Consider the following 21834-nt stretch of genomic DNA (forward strand, 5'->3'; position numbering starts at 1 on the left):
CTCCCTACATAATAGCATTGTGGCAGCACATGGATTGCAGCGGTTCTAGAAGAAGCACCGCTGCCACCTTGCCAGGGATAACTAGGAATGGGCAATAAATACTGGACTTACCACATCCCGAGAATTAATATCAATGAATGTTTCACTTTCATACTCATTCCTGGAGCACATATCAGTAAATTGCACAGCCTGGCCCTTAATTTTCCATCAACGGATTCCAGGATCGATCTGTGCAAATTCTCAATATGCTATCTGAGCAGGTATTGAGCAAAGAAGCAGAGCATTTATGCACTTTTAAATGCTTAATGGCAGTATTGTAAAGACAGGGAAAATAGCGAGGGAGTACCTGAGGATGTAAATAGACTGTAGTCAGACTGCAGGAAGAGGTTAATGTGTAAGAGAGTAACACACCCGATGAGACATGGGCACGTCCTACATCCCTGTTTCATTTGAGATGTTTACCTCTTTGGCTTGGAAGAGAAATGGTTTAATTCATATTATGCTTTGTTATGAAGTTAGATTGATTTCATAAAGGGATAAAAGTTCCTGAGACACACCATCTATCTGTATGGGAAGTTGTGCAGGACACATTATTTGAAATACCAGATGAATGAGTCATTAAAAGTGTGTGTTTTCACCCAGACCACATCAGTTTTGGAAAAATGGAAGCCATTGAACATGCTCCCAATTTAAGTAAACAGACATTGCAGTTGATGTAGCCCTCATACCAGAGAGCAGGGTGGGTGGTATCTTTGACAACTTGCAAATCAATTCCCAACACAGGTTGGTGAGCTAGAGATAAGAGGTCAGCTTTTGCCTTTCTTGCACTCTCTGAAAAATATCAGCAAAATTGAGTTTGGAACAGAGGGAGAGGCCTTGCAGTGAAATCTTGTTTCTGAAATGTGAGTCAGGTAGTACAGGGACTGCTAACTTGCATGGATTTTTTTTTGCTCAGAATCTATCACAGATACATTGTTTGTTATTTTTACATAACCAGGAGCAGTAGGAGATCAATTTATTTTACTAAGAGACTATTTTTAATTCATGTATCGCATATAAAATAAATCTTTTTTTTGATTTACAATCAGGCTCTGTCTTTACAGAGTGTTTTTCAGTCTGTCTTCTAAAAGATATTTGCTTGGGATAGCATGAGCAAGGTATTCATTTCACACAGTGAAGGATCTTATTACAATTTGCATGTTCTGTATTATTTAAATATAAATGGAGCAGTAAAGGTTCCATTTATGCAAGGGAGGAGCTAGTAATACTGAGCACAAGAAACTATCTCTTGCAGACACAAAATTAAACAACCACTCGCCTACAAAAGACTGCTACACCCTGCTCCACTCCAATACTGTCAAACCTTCTCTCACTAATGGTCTAAACATTTGCTGGACCCTAGAAATCCAGTCCTCATATTTTCACCATCACCACCCCACCACTGGCATTTGATAAGTTTCACAAAAGTAGTGAAAATGAGGAATTAGAAATAACCTTGGGATGTGGATTGATAATTGGCTGGGAAGTAGGAGACAGAAGTAGGAAATAAAGGGAATGTACTCTGATTGCCCTTTGGGTAATAAGCATTCACCAGAACAACAACAACTTGGATTTATCAGCAATGTTAACATAGTAAAATGTCTCAAAGCACTTCAGTATCAGATTTAACAAGGACAAACAGAAATATTTTCCTAATGGAAAGACTAGAGACTGTGAAAGACCAAGGAGATTTGGGTGTCCAGGTATACAAATCACTAAATGTTTGTTCACAGGTGGAAAAAAGTCATCAAAAAGGATAATAGAATATTGGCCTTCATCTCAAGAGGGTTGGAATACAAAGGCGAGGAAATTATACTTCAGATGTATAGAGCCTTGGTCAGACCATAGCTGGAATATTGTTCAGTTTTGAATACACATTTCAGAAAGGATTTGGATATCCTTTATATATTTATAAATATATATATATTATATATATATATATATATATATTTATACGGCAGTATAAATGAACAGGCGAAAAGAGGACCCGGGGGCAGTCAGCAACAACCAGAAGTGTAGGAAAAAGAGGACCCAGAGGCAGTCAGCGGTATCTAGAAGAGTGGGGGAAAAGAGGACCCGGAGGCAGTCAGCAGTATCTAGAAGAGTGGGGAAAAAGAGGACCCGGAGGCAGTCAGCGGTATCTAGAAGATCAGGAAAAAGAGGACCCGGGGGCAGTCAGCAGCAACCAGAAGTGTAGGAAAAAGAGGACCCAGAGGCAGTCAGCGGTATCTAGAAGAGTGGGGGAAAAGAGGACCCAGAGGCAGTCAGCGGTATCTAGAAGAGTGGGGGAAAAGAGGACCCGGAGGCAGTCAGCAGTATCTAGAAGAGTGGGGAAAAAGAGGACCCGGAGGCAGTCAGCAGTATCCAGAAGAGTGGGGAAAAAGAGGACCTGGAGGCAGTCAGCAGTATCTAGAAGAGTGGGGAAAAAGAGGACCTGGAGGCAGTCAGTAGTATCTAGAAGATCAGGAAAAAGAGGACCCGGAGGCAGTCAGCAGTATCTAGAAGAGTGGGGGGAAAGAGGACCCAGAGGCAGTCAGCAGTATCTAGGAGATCAGGAAAAAGAGGACCCAGAGGCAGTCAGCAGTATCTAGAAGAGTGGGGGGAAAAGAGGACCCGGAGGCAGTCAGCAGTATCTAGAAGAGTGGGGAAAAAGAGGTCCCGGAGGCAGTCAGCAGTATCTAGAAGATCAGGAAAAAGAGGACCCGGAGGCAGTCAGCAGTATCTAGAAGAGTGGGGGGAAAGAGGACCCAGAGGCAGTCAGCAGTATCTAGAAGATCAGGAAAAAGAGGACCTGGAGGCAGTCAGCGGTATCTAGAAGATCAGGAAAAAGAGGACCCGGAGGCAGTCAGCGTTATCTAGAAGAGCTGGGAAAAGTAGTGCAGTCTCAACCAATGGGTGGGAATCAGAAAGCTTTCCAATTAAACGTAGAGTCAGGCAAGGCTGCCCTCTCTCCCCTGTCCTGTTTGTGTGTTGCATAGAACCCTTTGCTGAGTCTATCAGGGAGTATCTGGGCATAAGAGGAGTGACGATCCCAGGCAGTGGAGGCACTCACGTCAAAGCCTCCCTGTTCATGGATGATGTCGCGGTCTTCTGCTCGGATCCGCTGTCAGTGCGCAGACTGATCCACATCTGCGTTCAGTTTGAACTGGCCTCGGGAGCCAAGGTAAATCATGGCAAGGGTGAGGCCATATTCTTTGGGAACTGGGCTGACAGATCCTTTGTTCCCTTCACCATCAGGTCAGACGACCTGAAGGCGCTGGGGATATGGTTCGGAGGGACTGGGGCATGCGTTAGAAACTGGAAGAAGCGAGTGTCTATGGTGGAAAGAAAACTGGGCATGTGGGAGCTATGCTCCCTCTCCATTGCGGGTAAGAATCTGGTCATCAGGTGTTGCAGTACGTGGTGCAGGTCTGGACCATTCCCCACTCCTGCGCAATGGCGATCACCCGTGCCATCTTTTGCTTTATCAGGAGGTCAAAAATGGATCCTGTCCACAGGGACGCGATGTACAAGCCTCTAGATAAAGGGGAAAAAAACGTGCCCAACATCTCCCTCAACCTGATGGCCACCTTTGTGTGCGGCTGCATCAAGCTGTGCATAGACCCTCGGTACGCAAGCGCCAAGCGTTACTACATGCTAGGCTCTACTTCTCCCCGGTGTTGCGAAGGAAAGGTCTGGCCACGCTGCCACTGAAGGCGCCAAGTAGTTGGACCGTGCCGTACCACCCGTCCCTCGTGCAAAAATTTATGCAGAGAAACACCTTGAACCACAAGTCCATCAGGCAATGGTTGGCACGTAACGTCTTAGAGGCCCTGCGGGAAAAGGAGATGGTGGATCCTGTCGGCTGGTTCCCCGAGCAGACTGTCAAAGTCATTAAGCAGAATGCCTCATCGACAGAACTTTCCAATAAGCATCAAGATGTAGGCTGGCTGGTGGTGAGAAAGGCCCTCCCTGTCAGATCCTTCCAACATGCCAGGAGTCTCACCCCCTCTGCACGCTGCCCTCGAAGCTGTGGTGGGGAAGAGACCGTTGTTCACCTCCTTGTGGAATGTGCCTTTGCAAAGAAGGTCTGCAGAGAGATGCAGTGGTTTCTGTCGAGGTTCACCCCGAGCAGTTCTGTGACACAGGACTCTGTGCTCTACGGGCTGTTCCCAGGGGCATACACCGAGACAAATATCAACCGCAGCTGGAGGATCATCAACTCGGTGAAAGACGCTCTTTGGTCTGCCCGAAACTTGTTGGTCTTCCAGTGCAAAGAGTTATCCCCGACCGAGTGTTGCATCTGGCACATTCCAAGGTACAGGACTACGTGTTGAGGGACTAAAGCATGGCGCAGCCGCCGCAAAGGCCCAATGGGTAAAGGTCGCTGTCTAAGACCTTTTTGCCATAGTGCACCGAAGAGCTGGAAAAGGTATAGACCCCTCGGGCTGTAGGGCTCACAATAAATGTATGCATTGAATACTAATTGTATTATGATTGTATTGAAGCACCTCAGAGTGCAACATTGTATGTTGATAACTCCAATACCATTGCACTGTTTGACTGTCTATAATGACCATATTGAAATGATTGTAATATTCATTGATTGGATTGAAACACCTCATGATCCATGTGTAAAGTGGAATCTAATTGCACTTTTTGTGATGGCAATTAAAAATGTTTTGTAATGTTCTTTCAAATATTTTATGAATAAAGTATACTTTTCAAAAAAAATCTAGAATAGCAGGAAAAAGAGGACCTGGAGGCAGTCAGCAGCACCTAGAAAAGCAGGAAAAAGAGGACCCGGAGCCAATCAGCAGCACCTAGAAAAGCAGGAAAAAGAGGGCCCAGAGGCAATCAGCAGTATCTGGAAGAGCAGGAAAAAGAGGACCCAGAAGCAGTCAGCAGCACCTAGAAAAGCAGGAAAACGAGGACCCGGAAGCAGTCAGCAGCACCTAGAAAAGCAGGAAAAAGAGGACCCAGAGGCAGTCAGCAGTATCTAGAAAAGCAGGAAAACGAGGACCCGGAGGCAGTCAGCAGCAGCTAGAAAAGCAGGAAAAAGAGGACCCGGAAGCGGTCAGCAGTATCTAGAAAAGCAGGAAAAAGAGGACCCAGATGCAGTCAGCAGCACCTAGAAAATCAGGAAAACGAGGACCCGGAAGCAGTCAGCAGCACCTAGAAAATCAGGAAAACGAGGACCCGGAAGCAGTCAGCAGCAGCTAGAAAAGCAGGAAAAAGAGGACCCAGAAGCAGTCAGCAGCACCTAGAAAAGCAGGAAAAAGAGGACCCGGAAGCAGTCAGCAGTATCTGGAAGAGCAGGAAAAAGAGGGCCCAGAGGCAATCAGCAGTATCTGGAAGAGCAGGAAAAAGAGGACCCGGAAGCAGTCAGCAGTATCTAGAAAAGCAGGAAAAAGAGGGCCCAGAGCCAATCAGCAGCACCTAGAAAAGCAGGAAAAAGAGGGCCCAGAGGCAATCAGCAGTATCTGGAAGAGCAGGAAAAAGAGGACCCAGAAGCAGTCAGCAGCACCTAGAAAAGCAGGAAAACGAGGACCCGGAAGCAGTCAGCAGCACCTAGAAAAGCAGGAAAAAGAGGACCCAGAGGCAGTCAGCAGTATCTAGAAAAGCAGGAAAACGAGGACCCGGAGGCAGTCAGCAGCAGCTAGAAAAGCAGGAAAAAGAGGACCCGGAAGCGGTCAGCAGTATCTAGAAAAGCAGGAAAAAGAGGACCCAGAGGCAGTCAGCAGCACCTAGAAAATCAGGAAAACGAGGACCCGGAAGCAGTCAGCAGCACCTAGAAAATCAGGAAAACGAGGACCCGGAAGCAGTCAGCAGCAGCTAGAAAAGCAGGAAAAAGAGGACCCAGAAGCAGTCAGCAGCAGCTAGAAAAGCAGGAAAACGAGGACCCGGAAGCAGTCAGCAGCAGCTAGAAAAGCAGGAAAAAGAGGACCCAGAAGCAGTCAGCAGCAGCTAGAAAAGCAGGAAAAAGAGGACCCGGAAGCAGTCAGCAGCACCTAGAAAAGCAGGAAAAAGAGGACCCGGAAGCAGTCAGCAGTATCTGGAAGAGCAGGAAAAAGAGGGCCCAGAGGCAATCAACAGTATCTGGAAGGGCAGGAAAAAGAGGACCCAGAAGCAGTCAGCAGCACCTAGAAAAGCAGGAAAACGAGGACCCGGAAGCAGTCAGCAGCAGCTAGAAAAGCAGGAAAAAGAGGACCCAGAAGCAGTCAGCAGCAGCTAGAAAAGCAGGAAAAAGAGGACCCGGAAGCAGTCAGCAGCACCTAGAAAAGCAGGAAAAAGAGGACCCGGAAGCAGTCAGCAGTATCTGGAAGAGCAGGAAAAAGAGGGCCCAGAGGCAATCAGCAGTATCTGGAAGAGCAGAAAAAAGAGGACCCGGAAGCAGTCAGCAGTATCTAGAAAAGCAGGAAAAAGAGGGCCCAGAGCCAATCAGCAGCACCTAGAAAAGCAGGAAAAAGAGGACCCGGAAGCAGTCAGCAGTGTCTAGAAGAGCAGGAAAAAGAGGGCCCGGAGGCAGTCAGCAGTGTCTAGAAGAGTGGGGAGAAAGAGGACCTGGAGGCAGTCAACCCTTTGTTCCTTTGCTTCAGAATATATAAACTCAGACATTTTTAGTGCGACAAGCACTGAGTGCAACTTTAATGGAGTGTGAGAATTTGAGGGAGTTCGGTGAGAATGGGAGGGAGGTACCCTCCCCACCGCCCTTTGTTTTTTTCCTAATTTTTTTCACCCTTCAGGAATTGGTTCTTGCTCTAGTACAGGGAAGAAGCTAGCTGCTTATTAATATCTGGTAAGTGGAAAAGTCTATTCTATTCCTAAGGTTCAAAATGGTACAGGAAAATGTGGTAAGATTTGTAAAATGCATAAAAGAAAATAAATAATTGAATAAAATAATTAAGTAGTTAATTAAAAACAAAAAGTTAAAAGCTACTGCGGATGCTGGAAATCCAAAACAAAAACAGAATTACCTGGAAAAACTCAGCAGGTCTGGCAGCATCGGTGGAGAAGAAATCAGTTGACGTTTCGAGTCCTCACGACCCTTCGGCAGAACTGAAGTATAGTTAGGAGAGAGGTGAAATATAAGCTGGTCTAAGGTGGGCGGCGGGGGGAGAGAGAAGTTGAGGGTGGGGTGGTTGTGGGGATAAGCAAGCAGTGATAGGAGAAGATAATCAAAAGATGTCACAAACAAAAGGATCAAAGAGGTGTTGAAGGTGGTGATATTATCTAAGAAAAGTGCTAATTAAGAATGGAAAGCAGGATACTCAAGGTACAGCTCTAGTGGGGGTGGGGTGGAAAGACTAACAAAGTTTTAGTTTTAGATTTAAAAATAATGGAAATAGGTGGGAAAAGAAGAATCTATATAAATTATTGAAAAAAAAGGGGAGGGGGAAGAAACGGGGTGGGGATGGAGGGAGGGGGAGTTTAAGATCTAAAGTTGTTGAATTCAATATTCAGTCCGGAAGGCTGTAAAGTGCCTAGTCGGAAGATGAGGTGCTGTTCCTCCAGTTTGCATTGGGCTTCACTGGAACAATGCAGCAAGCCAAGGACAGACATGTGGGCAAGAGAGCAGGGTGGAGTGTTAAAATGGCAAGCGACAGGGAGGTTTGCAAGAAAGACCCAAACCCCCCTGTCACTTGCCATTTTAACACTCCACCCTGCTCTCTTGCCCACATGTCTGTCCTTGGCTTGCTGCATTGTTCCAGTGAAGCCCAACGCAAACTGGAGGAACAGCACCTCATCTTCCAACTAAGCACTTTACAGCCTTCCGGACTGAATATTGAATTCAACAACTTTAGATCTTAAACTCCCCCTCCCCCCATCCCCACCCCGTTTCTTCCCCCTCCCCCCTTTTTTTTCAATAATTTATATAGATTCTTCTTTTCCCACCTATTTCCATTATTTTTAAATCTAAAACTAAAACTTTGTTAGTCTTTCCACCCCACCCCCACTAGAGCTGTACCTTGAGTATCCTGTTTTCCATTCTTAATTAGCACTTTTCTTAGATAATATCACCACCTTCAACACCTCTTTGATCCTTTTGTCTGTGACATCTTTTGATTATCTTCTCCTATCACTGCTTGCTTATCCCCACAACCACCCCACCCTCAACTTCTCTCTCCCCCTGCCCCCCACCTTAGACCAGCTTATATTTCACCTCTCTCCTAACCATGCTTCAGTTCTGTCGAAGGGTCGTGAGGACTCGAAACATCAACTAATTTCTTCTCCACCGATGCTGCCAGACCTGCTGAGTTTTTCCAGGTAAAGTAGTTAATTAAAGCATATAAAGATGGCAGGACAGGTGATGTGTCATGGTTGCAGCATTCAGGCGCCCCTGGATGCTAGTGTGATCCAGGGCAAACACGTCTGCATTAAGTGTCTGCGCCTTGAGGAGCTTTGGCTCAGAGTCATTGAGATGGAGGAGCTGTGGACAATGTGTCAATCAGGGAGGGGGAAAATTACCTGGATGCTTTGTGCCAGGAGGCAGTCACATCCCTTATGACAGGGTCTTCTGATTTGGAAGGTGGCCAGGGAAATCAGGCTGTAACTGAGAGCGAGGCAGGTAAGGGAACCTGGAGGCCAGGAATGTCAGCCTCTGCAGCTGTCCAACAGGTTTGAAGTCCTCTCAGCTTGTTTGGGTGGGAGTGGGGGCTGCAGCGTGGATGAGCTGACTGACCATAGCACTGTGGTACAGAAAACTCCCATTCAAGTGGGGGGAGCAAAAAGAATGTAGTGGTAGTAGGGGACAGTATAATGAGGGGGATTGACACTGTTCTTTGTAGCAAAGAGTGAGAATCCAGATGGCTGTGTTGCCTGCTCTGTGCCAGGGTTTGGGACATTTGCTCAGGGCTGGAGAGAAACTTATAGTGGGAGGGGGAAAATCCAGTTGTTGTGGTCCATATCTGTAGCAATGACATAGGCAGAGCAAGGAAGGAGGTTCTGCATAGTCAGTATGAGGAGCTAGGCACCAAATTAAGAAATAGAACCTCAAAAATAATAATCTCTGGATTATTCCCAAAATTTGTGCAAATTGGCATAGTGCAAATAAGATTAGAGAAATAAATGCATGGCTCAAAGACTGGTGTGGGAGAAGTGGGTTCTGGTTTGTGGGCCACTGGCACCAGGACTGGGGAAAGTGGGGGCTGTATCATTGGGACAATCTACACCTGAACCGTGCTGGTACTGATGTTCTAGCAAATCACATGAGGTGGAGAGGGCTTTAAACTAGACAGCGGGGGCAAGGGATCAAATTTGGGAAGATTTGAGAAGATGTGGTAAACAAAAAAGTAGAGACAAGGCAAGAGAGAAAGGTACTAATATGAGGAATGATAAACAAAATGCGACAGGAAGAGACAGAGAGTACAAATCTAAGACTAAATCAGCAGATAAGGCCAGGCATTACAAAAATAATAAAAGGACAAAATTAAAGGCTCTGTATCTAACTGCACATAGCATTCAAAACAAAACAGGTGAACTGATAGCACAAATAGAAATAAATAAGTACGAATTGATAGCCATTACAGAGACATGGCTTCAGGATGACATAAATTGGAACCTGAATGTTCAAGGGTATGTGACATTTAGGAAAGACAGGAAGTTGGGAAAAGGTGTGGGGGTAGCTCTGTTAATTAATGATGGTATTAGCACATTAGCGAGGGATGACCTAAGTTCAGGAAACCAGAATGTAGCAGTTGGGGTTGAGATGAGAAACAATAAAGGCAAAAAGTCCCTTGTGGGGTTGGTGTACAGGCCCCTAATTGTAACTACACTGTAGGACATAGTATAAATGAAGAGATAATGGGAGCTATTCAGAAAGGTACAGTGATAATCATGGGGGATTCTAATCTACAGATAGACTAAAAATCAGATGGGCAAAGGTAACCTAGATGAGGAGTTCATAGAATGTTTTTGGGATTGTTTCTTGGAACAGTACGTTCTGAAACCAACCAGAGAGCAGGCTATACTAGACCTGGTGCTGTGCAACGAGATGGGATTATTTGAAAACCTCATAGTGAAAGTACCCGTAGGTAACAGTGATTGAATTTTAGATTCAGTTTGGGGGAGAAAAGAGTGAGTCCAGGACTAGCGTTTCTAACTTAAATAAGGGCAAATACAGGTGGCAGGTCAGAAGGTTGGACAGAATACAAAGAAAAGCAAAGAATGACAAAAAGATTAATAAGGAGGGAAAAATTAGAGTATGAGAGAAAGCTAGCTGGAAATATAAGTACAAGTTTCCAAAGATATTTAAATAAGAAGAGTTAACAAAGTGAGCATTGGTCGTACAGAAAGTGAGCCTGGGGAATTAATAATGGAAAGTAAGGAGATGGCAGATGAATTGAACAGGTATTTTGCATCAGTTTTCACTATAGAGGATACGAGTAAAATCCCAGGGATAGTTGTAAATCAGGAAATGGAAGGGCGGGAGGATCTCAGGAAAATTACAATCATCAGAGAAATGGTATTCAGCAAATTGTTGGAGCTGCAGGCTAACAAATCCCCAGGTGCTGATGAACATCATCCTCGGGTCCTGAAAGAAGTGGCTAGTGAAATAGTTCCAAAATTCCCTATATTCGAAGAAGGTTCCATTGGATTGGAAAATAGCGAATATAACTCCTTTATTCAAAAGGGAGGAAGAGAGAACGCAGGAAATGACAGGCCAGCTAGCTTAACATCTGTCATAGGGAAAATGTTGGAAGCTATTATTAAATATGTTATAGCAGGGCGCTTCGAAAAGTTTAAGGCAATCAGGCAGAGTCAACATGGTTTTGTGAAAGGCGAATCATGTTTAACCAATTTATTGGAATTCTTTGGAGTCACATGTGCTGTGGGTGTACTCTACTTAGATTTCCAGAAGGCATTTAATAAGATGCTACATCAAAGGTTATTGCAGAAAATAAAAGTTCATATTGTAGGGGGTAATATATTGACATGGATAGAAGATTGGCTAGCTAACAGGAAACAGAGGGTAGCCATAAATAGATCCTTTTCTGGTTAGCGGGATGTACCGAGTGGTGTGCCACAGGGATCAGTGCTGGGGCCTCAACTTTTCACAATTTATGTAAATGACTTGAAGTGACAAATGATATGGTTGCTAAATTTGCTGACGACACATAGATAAGTAGGAAAGCAAGTTGGGAGGAGGTCGTAAGGAGGCTACAAAGTGACAGATAGGTTAAGTGAGAGGGCAAAGACCTAGCAAATGGAGTATAATGTGAGCAAATCTGAAATCGTCCATTTTGGCAGGAAGAATAAAAAATAAAAAATGCATATTTTTAAAAATTCATTTTATGGGATGTGAGCCTTGCTGGCTAGGCCAGCATCTATTGCTCATCCATAATTGCCTTGAGAAGCTGCTGATGAGCTGCCTTCTTGAACTGCTTCAATCTAAGTGGTGTAGGTACATCCACAGTGCTGTTAGGAAGGGAGTTCCAGGATTTTGACCCAGCGACAGTGAAGGAACGGTGATATATTTCCAAGTCAGGATGGTGAGCGGCTTGGAGGGGTGGTGGTGTTCCAATCTATCCGCTGCCCTTGTCCTTCTAGGTGGTAGTGGTCGTGGGTTTGGAAGGTACTGTCTAAGGAGCCTTGGTGAGTTTCTGCAGTGCATCTTGTAGATGGTAGACGCTGCTGCCACTGTTTGTTGGTGGTGAAGGGAGTGAATGTTTGTGAGAGTGATGCCAATCAAATGGGCTGCTTTGTCCTGGATGGTGTCAAGTTTCTTGAACGTTAATGGAGCTGCACTCATCCAAGCAAGTGGAGAGTATTCCATCACACTCCTGACTTGTGTCTTGTAGATGGTGGACAGGCTTTGGGGAGTCGGGAGGTGAGTTACTCGCCACAGGATTCATAGCCTTTGACCTGCTTTGGTGGGCACAGTATTTACATGGCTAGTTCAGTTCAGTTTCTGGTTAATGGTAATCCCCAGGATGTTGATAGTGGGGGGATTCAATGATGGTAATGCCATTGAACATCAAGGGATGATGGTTAGATTCTCTCTTGTTGGGCATGGTCATTGCTTGCACTTGTCTGGCACGAATGTTACTTGGCATTTGTCAGCCCAAGCCTGGATATTGTCCAGGTCTTGCTGCATTTGGATGTGAACTGCTTCAGTATCTGAGAAGTCATGAATGGTGCTGAACATTGTATACATATCAGCAAACATTCCCACTTCTGACCTTATAATGGAAGGAAGGTCATTGATGAAGCAGCTGAAGACAATTGGGCCAAGGACACTACCCTGAAAAACTCCTTATTTAAATGGTGAGAGATTGCAGAGCTCTGAGATTCGGAGGGATCAGGTGTCCTAGTGCATGAATTACAAAAGGCTAGTATGCAGGTACAGCAAGTAATTAGGAAAGCTAATAGAATGTTATCATTTATTGTAATGAATTGAATACAATAGTAGAGAGGTTATGTTTCAGTTGTACAGAGCACTGGTGAGACCACATCTGGAGTACTATATGTAGTATTGGTCTCATTATTTAAGGAAAGATGTAAATGCATTAGAAGCAATTCAGAGAAGATTTACTGGGCTTATACCAGGAATGAACGGGTTGTATTGTGAGGAAAGGTTGGTCAGGTTAGGCTTGAAATCACTGGAGTTTAGAAAAGTAAGAAGTGACTCGATCAAAACCTTTAAGGTCCTAAGGGGTCTTGACAGAATGGATGTGGAGAGGATGTTACCTCTTGAGGGAGAATCCAGAGCTAGGGGTCAGTTTAAAAATAAGGGGTCGCTCATTTAAGACAGAGATGGGGACAATTTTTTTCTCTTAGAGGGTTGTTAGCCTTTGGAATTTGCTCAAAAGGCAGTGGAAGCAGAGTATTTTTAAGGCGGAGTTAAATAGATTCTACATTAACAAGGGGTGAAAGGTTATCAGGGGTAGGCAGGAGGTTACAATCAGATCAGGCATGATCTTATTGAATGGTGGAGCAGGCTTGAATGGCTGGGTGGCCCACTCTTGCTCCTAGTTTGTATATTTGTCTTGGAGGGAGTGTTCACAGATTTACGTGAAGGGCATCAGGGCTTAAAGAGTTAAATTGTGAGGCAAGGCTGCATAAACTTGGGTTATATTCCCTTCAGTTTGGAAGGTTAAAGGGTGATCTGATTGAGGTAAAAAAATGACTTGGCATTCATACAGCACTTTTCACAACCACTGCTATAATGTAGGAAACCCAGCTTTAACTTTTGTGGTCAAGTCCTGGAGTGGGACTTGAACCCAGGGAGTTAGAGACATGACTACTACTAACTGAGTCACAGCCGACACTATGATGAGCAATAAAATAATTCAACAGAGTAGATACTATTTTCTCTGATGGGGAAAATCCAGAACAAGAGCACACCATCTTAAAATTAGACCTGGGCCATTCAGGAGTGAAACCAGGAAGTAGATTTTCACACAAATGGTAGTGAAAATATGGAGTTATTTCCCCCAAATGGTGGGTGGATGCTGCATCATTCAAAACTGAAACTGACAGATTTTTATTAAGTGAAGGTTTTGAGGGACATGGCTCAAAGGCAGGTAAATGGAGTTGCAGTACAGATCAATCAAGATCCAGATCAATGGTAGAACAGGCTTGAAGAATATCTTCCTTCATTAATTTTGCCAGGCCTGTCAGGCTTGCTCCAAGTGATCTCATGATCTAGGACATGTTTGTATGATGATTATTCACCAAGGAACAACAAATTTCATTTATACAGTGGCTTTAACATAGAAAAATATGCAAAGTGCTTCACAGGAGCATTGTTAGAAAGAATTTGACACCAAATCATTTACGGAGCGATTGTGACAGGTGACCAAAAGCCTGCTGATAAAGATAAGTTTTAAGGAGTGTCTTAAATGAGGAGAGGTAGAGGGCTGTTGAGGTTTAGGAGGGAATTGCAATGCTTTGGGCCTAAAAAGTTAAAGGCATGGCTGGCAATCGTAGGCCGAATGAAATTGGGAATGTACTAAAGTCCAGGATAAGAGGGATACAGAGTTCTTGGGGGGGTTGTAGGTCTGGAAGAGGTTATAGAGATAGGGAGGGGTAAGACTATGGAGGGATTTAAATTTGAAGCGTTGCTGGACCAGATATGAATGTAGGTCAGCGAATGCAGGGGCAATGGGAGAATAGGACTTGGTCCAAGTTAGGATACAGGTGGCAGAGTTTTGGATGAGCTCATGTTGATAGGAGCCAAAGACAATGGCTTTGGTCTTCTCAATGTTTAATTGGATGAAATTTCTGATCATCCAATCCTGGATGGCAGAAAAGTAGTGTAACAAATAATAGGCAGTGGAGGGGTTGGGAGACATGGTGGTGAGGTAGAGTTGGACACCGGGCAAGGTAGAGCATACTTGTGGAATCTGACATGCTTGCAGACGATGTTGCAGGCAGCATGTAGATGAGAAGTAGGAAGGGCAAAGAATGGATCCTTGGAGCACTCCAGAGGTAGTGGTGTGAGAGTGGGAAAAGTAGCAATGCAGAACATTATCTGTCCACAACTGGATAAATAAGAATGGAACTAGAGGAGGGCAGTCCTACTCACCTAGGCAAGGAGAGATGTTGGAGGATGGTGTAGGCATGTCAAAGGCTGCAATCAGCTCGATAAGGATAAGGAATGATAGCACACCATGGTCACAGTCAAATTGGATGTATTTGTGTCTTAAATAAGTACCTTTTCAGTGCTGTGGCAGGGTGGAAACCTAATTGGAGAGGCTGGAACATGGAACTGTGGAAAAAGTAGGCATGAATTTGAGATGTAACAACATATTCATGGACTCCATAGCGAAAAGGGAGGTTGGAGATGGCATGGTAGTTTGCAGGTAGTGTAGGGTAAAGTGTGGGTTATTTAAGGGGGCTGATTATAGCAGATTTGAAAGGGTCCATAAGAGAGGAAAGTAGTTAAAAACATTCTCTTTAAATATTTTTTGTGTGCGTGGATGATTTAAGAGTGCAGTCCTTTAAGTTTATTTGCGAGGCACACACAGTAATTTAAAGGGTTGAATTGTATGTTGCCTGCACGGGGACTTTTGGGTTTAGCAAGCAAATTCTAGAGTTAGGAACTTGGTTGGTGAAGGCATGACTTCCAATAGAATGATTAAAATTGGGGATGGTCAAGAGGCCAGAATTGGAGGAACGCAGATATCTCAGAGTCCTATAGGGATGGAGGAGATTACAGAGATGACCAAGTGGCGATTGGGGATGGTGAGGCCATGGAAGGATTTGAAAATGAGTAGTTAAAAATTTTGGCATTGCTTAACTGGGAAACAATGTAATCAGTGAGCTTAGGGGTGATGGGTGCACAGGATTTGATGGGAGTTTGGACTCAGGAAGTAGAGTTTTAGATAATCTCTAATTTATGAATGGTGGAAAGGGTAGAATATGGAAGACCAGGCAGGAGTGCATTGAATAATCATGTCTAGAGTTAATAAAGGCTGAAATAAAGGTTTCAGCAGCAGAGGTGTGGTCGATGTTATCACAGGTCAGAAGGAGGCCATTTAAGCTTGTCATGTCTGCGCTGGCTCACCAGAGTAATTTACCTAGTGCCACTACCCTGCCTTTTCCCAGTAGCCCTGATGTTCTTCCTTTTCAGATAACAATCCAATTCCCTTTGAAGAAGTCATATGGACTCGAAATGTTAACTTTGTCTTTCTCTCCACAGATGCTGTCAGACCTGCAGAGTTTTTCCAGCATTTTTTGTTTTAGATTTCCAGCAACTGCAGTATTTTGCTTTTATCCCTCTTAAATGCCTTGATTGCACCTGCCTCCACCACACTTCCAGACAGTACATTCCAGATCCGGTGCTACATGAAACAGTTTTTCCTCCTGTCTCCATTGCTTCTTTTGCCCATTACATTAAATCTGTGCCCTGTTCTCCATCCTTCCACCACTGAGTATAGTTTTCCCCATCTACTCTGTCGAGATCCTTCATGCTTTAGTGTACCTCTACCAAATCTCCTCTCAGCCTTCTCTTCTGCAAGGAAAACAGTCCCAGCCACGCAAATCTATTTATCTTTAATGTGTGTCGATCTCCTCCCTCCATGCAGTTATGGTTTGGAGGATAGTTGCTCCCCTGACAATTGGAGCGCACTCATTCGATTAAACGAGTGTTTCAAAAACATTTCTATCTGGCCCCTCAATGGGGCGCAATAAAAGCTCAAAGACCACAATTTCCGTTGCAATGATCTCGATCAGAAAGCAAGCGTGCTTTCAGCGATTTAGCTTCATCCAACGCTGGCAGCCAACTTGCGAACACCACGCTGAAGATGAACCAACAACAATCCCTCCACGAAGCGCAAGGTCCGTATGTTGCGAATCACCAGCAACCTGCCACAGCCTATGACATCACTTGATGGACATCTCAACCACCAATTACATACAACTTACGTCACTGGGCATCCTATTAATAAGCAGTAACATAATCGACCAATCAGCATGGAGGAGGCGGGACCTGAACTGACCCCGCCCACCCATCCCCTAATCGACCAATTACAATGTGCCGACACCCAAATGGACGCGTATAGAAACAATGCCGTCCATTCGAATCTAAACCGAGGCATTAAAATCAATTTCATGTTTTTATTTTTGACATCATGTTATTTCCTTGGAGGAATAATGGAGACGAAGTTTGGCGATCGGGATTGTCGGCGAGTTTATAATCAACCAATGGAAATGCGGGCTTGGGGGAGCCTGTCCAATGGGGCGACAGTGCATGAGTCACGTGACTTTAAACCGGGAGCAGTGACGCGAGCTCTGTGTAAATGCGCGAGCCGCCGCCGCGAGCCCCGCACTCTCGGCTCGAGCCATATTTGCATTGTTCCCAGCACCGGCAACAGCAGCAGCAGCGGCTCCGCTCTCACTCTCAAACACAACCATCCACACCGACAACAATGTCAGACAGCAAAGTAGAAATAAGTGTCGAGCGAGCCCCGAAGGTAACCGTGCGCTCCTTTTGTTATTATTTTAGAAAGGGAAAAACCCTCGGGTTTGATGCAGAGGGTAAAAAGTAACAAAATGCAACAATCGTCATGTTGATACATGTGAAAGGAATCAGCACGGGCTCTTTGTGCTAAGACGGCATGTCTGAGATGTGATTGATGTCAGCAATGGCAAGCCACTTCTGAAAGGAGGAGAAAAAACTTTCAATGGAAGGGTCTCTTTTTTTAAAAAAAAATGACATATTTGAACCCTGAAGTCTTAAGAAGTGCTTAATGTGCCAGATACTTGTGAAAGTTGCCGTTTGGTTTCACTGGACGGGGCTTGTAGGAAAAGCCCAGAAAGCTGCGCTTGTCTTTTTTCAGGCGGAATGCTGTTGTACAGAAACTTCTGCATTTCGTCTCGGAATGGGAAAGTAGCTGAAGGGGCAGTGTGGATGTTGTGATGGAAGTCGAGTTTGTTAAGCTGTTGTTTGCGGAGAGTTGTCTCTTCGCTTTGGAAGCTAATCTTTTATTGTTCCTGAAACGGGTGCGTTCCGGGGGTCGACCTTCCTTTTCCCCTCCTTGTGTGAATTTGGTGATTTAAATTATCCTTCAAAAGTCGATCGCGCCTTTTTTCTTCCTCACTCAGCACAGGTTCTTCTGGCCGGCAGCTGTTGTCTCGCTATATCTGTTCGGATACAGTTGAATTGCATTGTAGCAACATCAAAGGGGCAGGCAGTTTGAGAGGCTGCAGCTCGGCTCCCAGCGCCTAGTTCAATCCAGTTTATCTTGTTTGTTGTTCAGATTTCGGTTAAATGACCCGATTTCCCGCCACTGGCAGCCTCCCCCTTTCAAGTACTCGGTGTGTTGACAGAGAGCAGTTTGGAGTTGGACCTTTGCTTGTGTTTAGATGTTGTGAAGAGCGCGCTGTCTGGGTATCACTGCTCCTGACTTCAATAAAGGCGCATGCACTTGATCAGCATTAAAATGTATTGGAGCATATATAATATATAATAAATAATATATATACCCTCCTTTTATCTGAAGTGACTGTTTAGCCAAGTCAGATAAACGTTTACGTAAGATCAGTTGCGAATTGTTGACTTTAACATTTCTCGTAGTTTTCGCGATATGTTGAGCAAATACATCGATCGGATTCTACTCGCTCTTGTGGCTTTCCTCAAAGGAAGATGTAATGTTAAACACGTATCCATTTTTGAAAAGGGGGGGTGGGGGGGTGTACCGTGCTGTAAATATCCCTCTAGTTAATGAAGGGACTGAGCCTTGAGGTTTCAAATTCCATTGTAAAAAAAATACCCCCCCCCCCCCCCCAAACTGACCCACTCTGCCCTGTTTATTCTGTAGAAACCGGCTTGGCATCACAATAAGCGATTAAGCGGTGCGAGGAATTTCTGACTCTTTGTACATGACATTTGTCTGAGGAAAAGAGTCGGTTTGAAGCGTGGGAGCCGGAGCTTTACTTCCGTCTCTGAACCCGGCTCTATCACGCTTTCGGGGACTGAGTTGATAGTAACCGGTCGACTGGTTTAAAAGGTGACTGACCTTGGCTGCCTTTATTTTTGGACCTTGTATAATTTTGTGTCACTGAGCCGATTAGGTTGCCCGCTCCTTAAATGCTGGCGGACAAATCACTTTGATCCCGTGATTGATCTTTCGGGCAGAGAAGAAAGGATAATATCGGCTGGCGAAAAGGTGGCCTCTGGGATGATGCCAGCGATAACCGGATTAACAGATAAAGATTAGGAAACAATTTCATGAAGTTGAGTCGGGAGCGATCAGATCGCGAGGCGCAAAGTGAAAGGTGGCGATATATTTAGTTATCTTTCTCAGCGGGAGAAATATTGGCAAAAACGTTTTTCAAGTTACTTTTTTATCGAGTAAAAAAGGGTTAGGCATATAAGGAATTCACTTTATCAAAAGTGTATTTTTTTTACTGGATGGGCTAAAAATTTCCATCATTGCAGCCTATTTCTAATGGGCTGTGTGTCTTCTGTTCATTGAAGGCAAAGCATGTATTTCTAAATCGTTGATCGGGAATACAACTCTTAACCTGCATGAAAAAGCGAACTAATGTTGTGGATCTGTTGCGCTTGAGCGACTCGCACACTGGAGGTCCGCTGTGGAGATGGCGGAGAAAAAAACGTTTAAAGGTGGATGTATGCTATTTCTGGCAATAGGACGCATGTAGGTGGTGCATGCGGAGCACGCTGAGAGTTTGTAGGGGGGTTATTAAACAATAAGGCAGCGCCACACTATTACATTACCATTCGCAATATGCCCCGTGGCTCCAGCAACCTCGATTTAAGGGGGACGGGCGGGGACACCTCGCGATACCACTGGATTGGGCGGTGCCGATTGCTGAGCTAGCCAGTAAATAAATACTCGCAGAGAAACCAATTTTGACGCCCATCTGATGAGATATGTTAGTTAATCCCGAACTGACGGTCGAGGCGTGTTATTTGTAGCTCGTACATGGTATATTTAGAGGTTCGAAGAGTCTCAAACTTCAAGACGGAAGGCTAAGTAATGAATCGTAGTTTCATCCCCCTCCCCCTTTTTTCGCATCATATGGTTTATTGAAGGAAGTTTGATCGTTTCTATTTTTTTCTCTTCTAAGGACTTGAAGAAAACTCAAGAGGTAGAGCCTGAAAATGGCAAAGGTGACGTACCAGCCAATGGAAATGCTGTAAGTTACCAAACTATTTGCTGTGTTTTTTAAACTAGAAAAATATTAACGATTTTGACATGGTTGTATTCATTTTGATTAGGGAAATGAAGAAAATGGAGAGGAAGTTGAAGAGAATGCAGACGAGGTAGAAGATGAAGAAAGCGAAGATGTTGGTGAAGATGACGAGGAGGAAGAGGATGAAGAAGGTAACTTGTTTTTACCAGTGTATTACAGATTAATGTGCCAAGATTTGGGAAGTCTGGGGAGAAATATTGCATCTACTACTTAAATGACCTGGCTAAAAGGTTAATAGAACATAACTTTGGACATAAGTTAATATAAGTATGGACATTTGTGAAGTAAATCTTTAAAAGTGTCATTGTGATGTCTGGAGTACTTCAGGACCTCTAACTTTTCTTGAGGAACCTCAGGACCTCTTCAGCCTAGTTTCAACAAGCTGTAAGACTTAACTTTTTTTGACTGTCTAGTTCAACCTTTTCTAGCCTATAATAATATTTATAATTTTTATAGCATGAAGCATAATTTGTAGCATTTTGACTCCTTCCTTCCAACATTGCTAATTTGCACTTCATTTTGTATGTGTTCAATCTTTGTTCCCATTTTGTTACTGTAATATTAATATTCAGTTACTGTTCTCTATAGTGACACTACTGGCCATTTGGAGAATGGCAAGGGATGTTTCCAAATTCTGGCTGTTTGTTTTACTGTTTGTGTTCTTTTCTCACTTGGAGTGGAACAGTAAGTACTGTGACTCAACAGGGCTCAGTATTTGTTTAAACCTTTGTCACTTATATGGATTGAAGCAAATGGGGTTTTCTACATCCACTTTTGAGTAGAAATAGGCATTGGATCTTAAAGCCTGGCAATGTGAATACAGTGAAGATGAAAGGAGAGTGTTTTCTTTGCAGCTTTGTTTGGTGTGTGCTCATTTTGCTGTTAAAAGGATGGCTTCTTTCTCTCTAGATGAGGAGGGTGATGATGAGGAATGTGAGGGAGCTGCAGAGAAACGGGTGGCTGAAGATGAAGAGGTACGTAGTTCCAATATGGTTTTTTGTGCTCTGTTTAATGAACATGATATGCCCTTGTTGAGATTCATGAAAGTGGCTTCTTAATCTTTTGAATTAAGTTTGTAAAAACAAAAGTAAAAAATAAGTTGGCTTCTCTGGTTTGGATATAATTGGGATTGATCTGTAAAGACTGTAGTAATACCTGCACTGAAAATCAATGTATGTAATGATTTCATATTCATATTAAAATAATGCATATAAAAGTACTGGAACTAACAGCAACATCTTGGAACTCGTTTCAATTAAAATCTAGCTACAATGAGTAAAACAAAAAAAGTCAAGTTGTATTTAAATTGTTATGAAATGAGGCAAGATAACAAAAATACTTATTCATCAATGTTTTTCAACTCCATAGGATGATGTTGCAAAGAAGAAGCAGAAAACAGATGATGAATAAGCTGTATTTTCATCCACAATTTTCCCCCTTTTTTTTCTGTTGGAAAAACTTGGTCATCATCACTAAGTAGAGTGTACACCAGTGCAAGTCAACTGCAGAATTTTTAAAATAAAATTACTAAGACTTCATGGCCCTACTTCTTTCTTAAAATCCTAAAGGAGAATTTGTTTGTATTTTTATTTACATTTTATATTTTTGTACATATGGTTAGAGGTCAGCCAATTTAAACAGTGATCTCTGGTGACCAAACAGGGCTTTGAAGTTCTTCTGTAAAACTGACTTTACTGGTGGTTTGACCATGTCTTGGCCACATTATCTTAAAGGTAATCTGTAAAAACAAAATTAATTTTGAGCATTCCAATAACTGTATGTACTTTAGCTGTACTATAAGTAGTTGGTTTGTATGAGGTGGAAAGGCCAAAGATCAAGGATTTTTTTGTCTGAAATGCTGTCCATTGTGGCCTGTTGTATGTGTGAAAAGTTTGTTGTCCACAATAAACCGGAATTTTATTTTGCTGAGTTTTTCTGATGAATTGACTTGTTGAGACTTTTTTTAAATGCGCATTACAGCTTAAAATACTCCACACACTGACGCCATCTTTGAACTCTGATTTGTTCTGCATTGAAATGTTGAGTAAACATAGCTTATAATGCTCAAAACAAAATGATGGTGGACACAACAGTGAAAACACAAACATGCCTTGACTACTTCAAATAGATTAATATATGAACTATGATTCT

The 21834-nt window shown here is 43.6% G+C and overlaps 1 protein-coding gene across 1 annotated transcript; it reads left to right on the forward strand.

Annotated features, from left to right (window-relative positions):
* Nucleotides 1-16503: 16503 nt before the first annotated feature.
* Nucleotides 16504-21626, forward strand: ptmaa (prothymosin alpha a). Its single transcript, XM_078563860.1, has 5 exons — nucleotides 16504-16937; nucleotides 19558-19626; nucleotides 19709-19814; nucleotides 20593-20657; nucleotides 21052-21626. The coding sequence occupies exons 1-5, from the start codon at nucleotides 16764-16766 to the stop codon at nucleotides 21091-21093; spliced, it is 456 nt and encodes a 151-aa protein (XP_078419986.1). The 5' UTR covers nucleotides 16504-16763; the 3' UTR covers nucleotides 21094-21626.
* Nucleotides 21627-21834: the final 208 nt, after the last annotated feature.

The sequence above is a fragment of the Cetorhinus maximus genome, chromosome 19 (assembly GCF_964194155.1).
Source record: "Cetorhinus maximus chromosome 19, sCetMax3.hap1.1, whole genome shotgun sequence".
Taxonomy (NCBI): Eukaryota; Metazoa; Chordata; class Chondrichthyes; order Lamniformes; family Cetorhinidae; genus Cetorhinus; species Cetorhinus maximus.

Bases quoted from the DNA above. Each gene is read 5' to 3' on its own strand.
- ptmaa (XM_078563860.1), top strand. From the start codon at position 16,764: ATGCGCGAGCCGCCGCCGCGAGCCCCGCACTCTCGGCTCGAGCCATAT. The intron at 19,627-19,708 runs GTAAGTTACCAA...CATTTTGATTAG, and splicing joins TACCAGCCAATGGAAATGCT to GGAAATGAAGAAAATGGAGA. The intron at 19,815-20,592 runs GTAACTTGTTTT...CTTTCTCTCTAG, and splicing joins GGAGGAAGAGGATGAAGAAG to ATGAGGAGGGTGATGATGAG.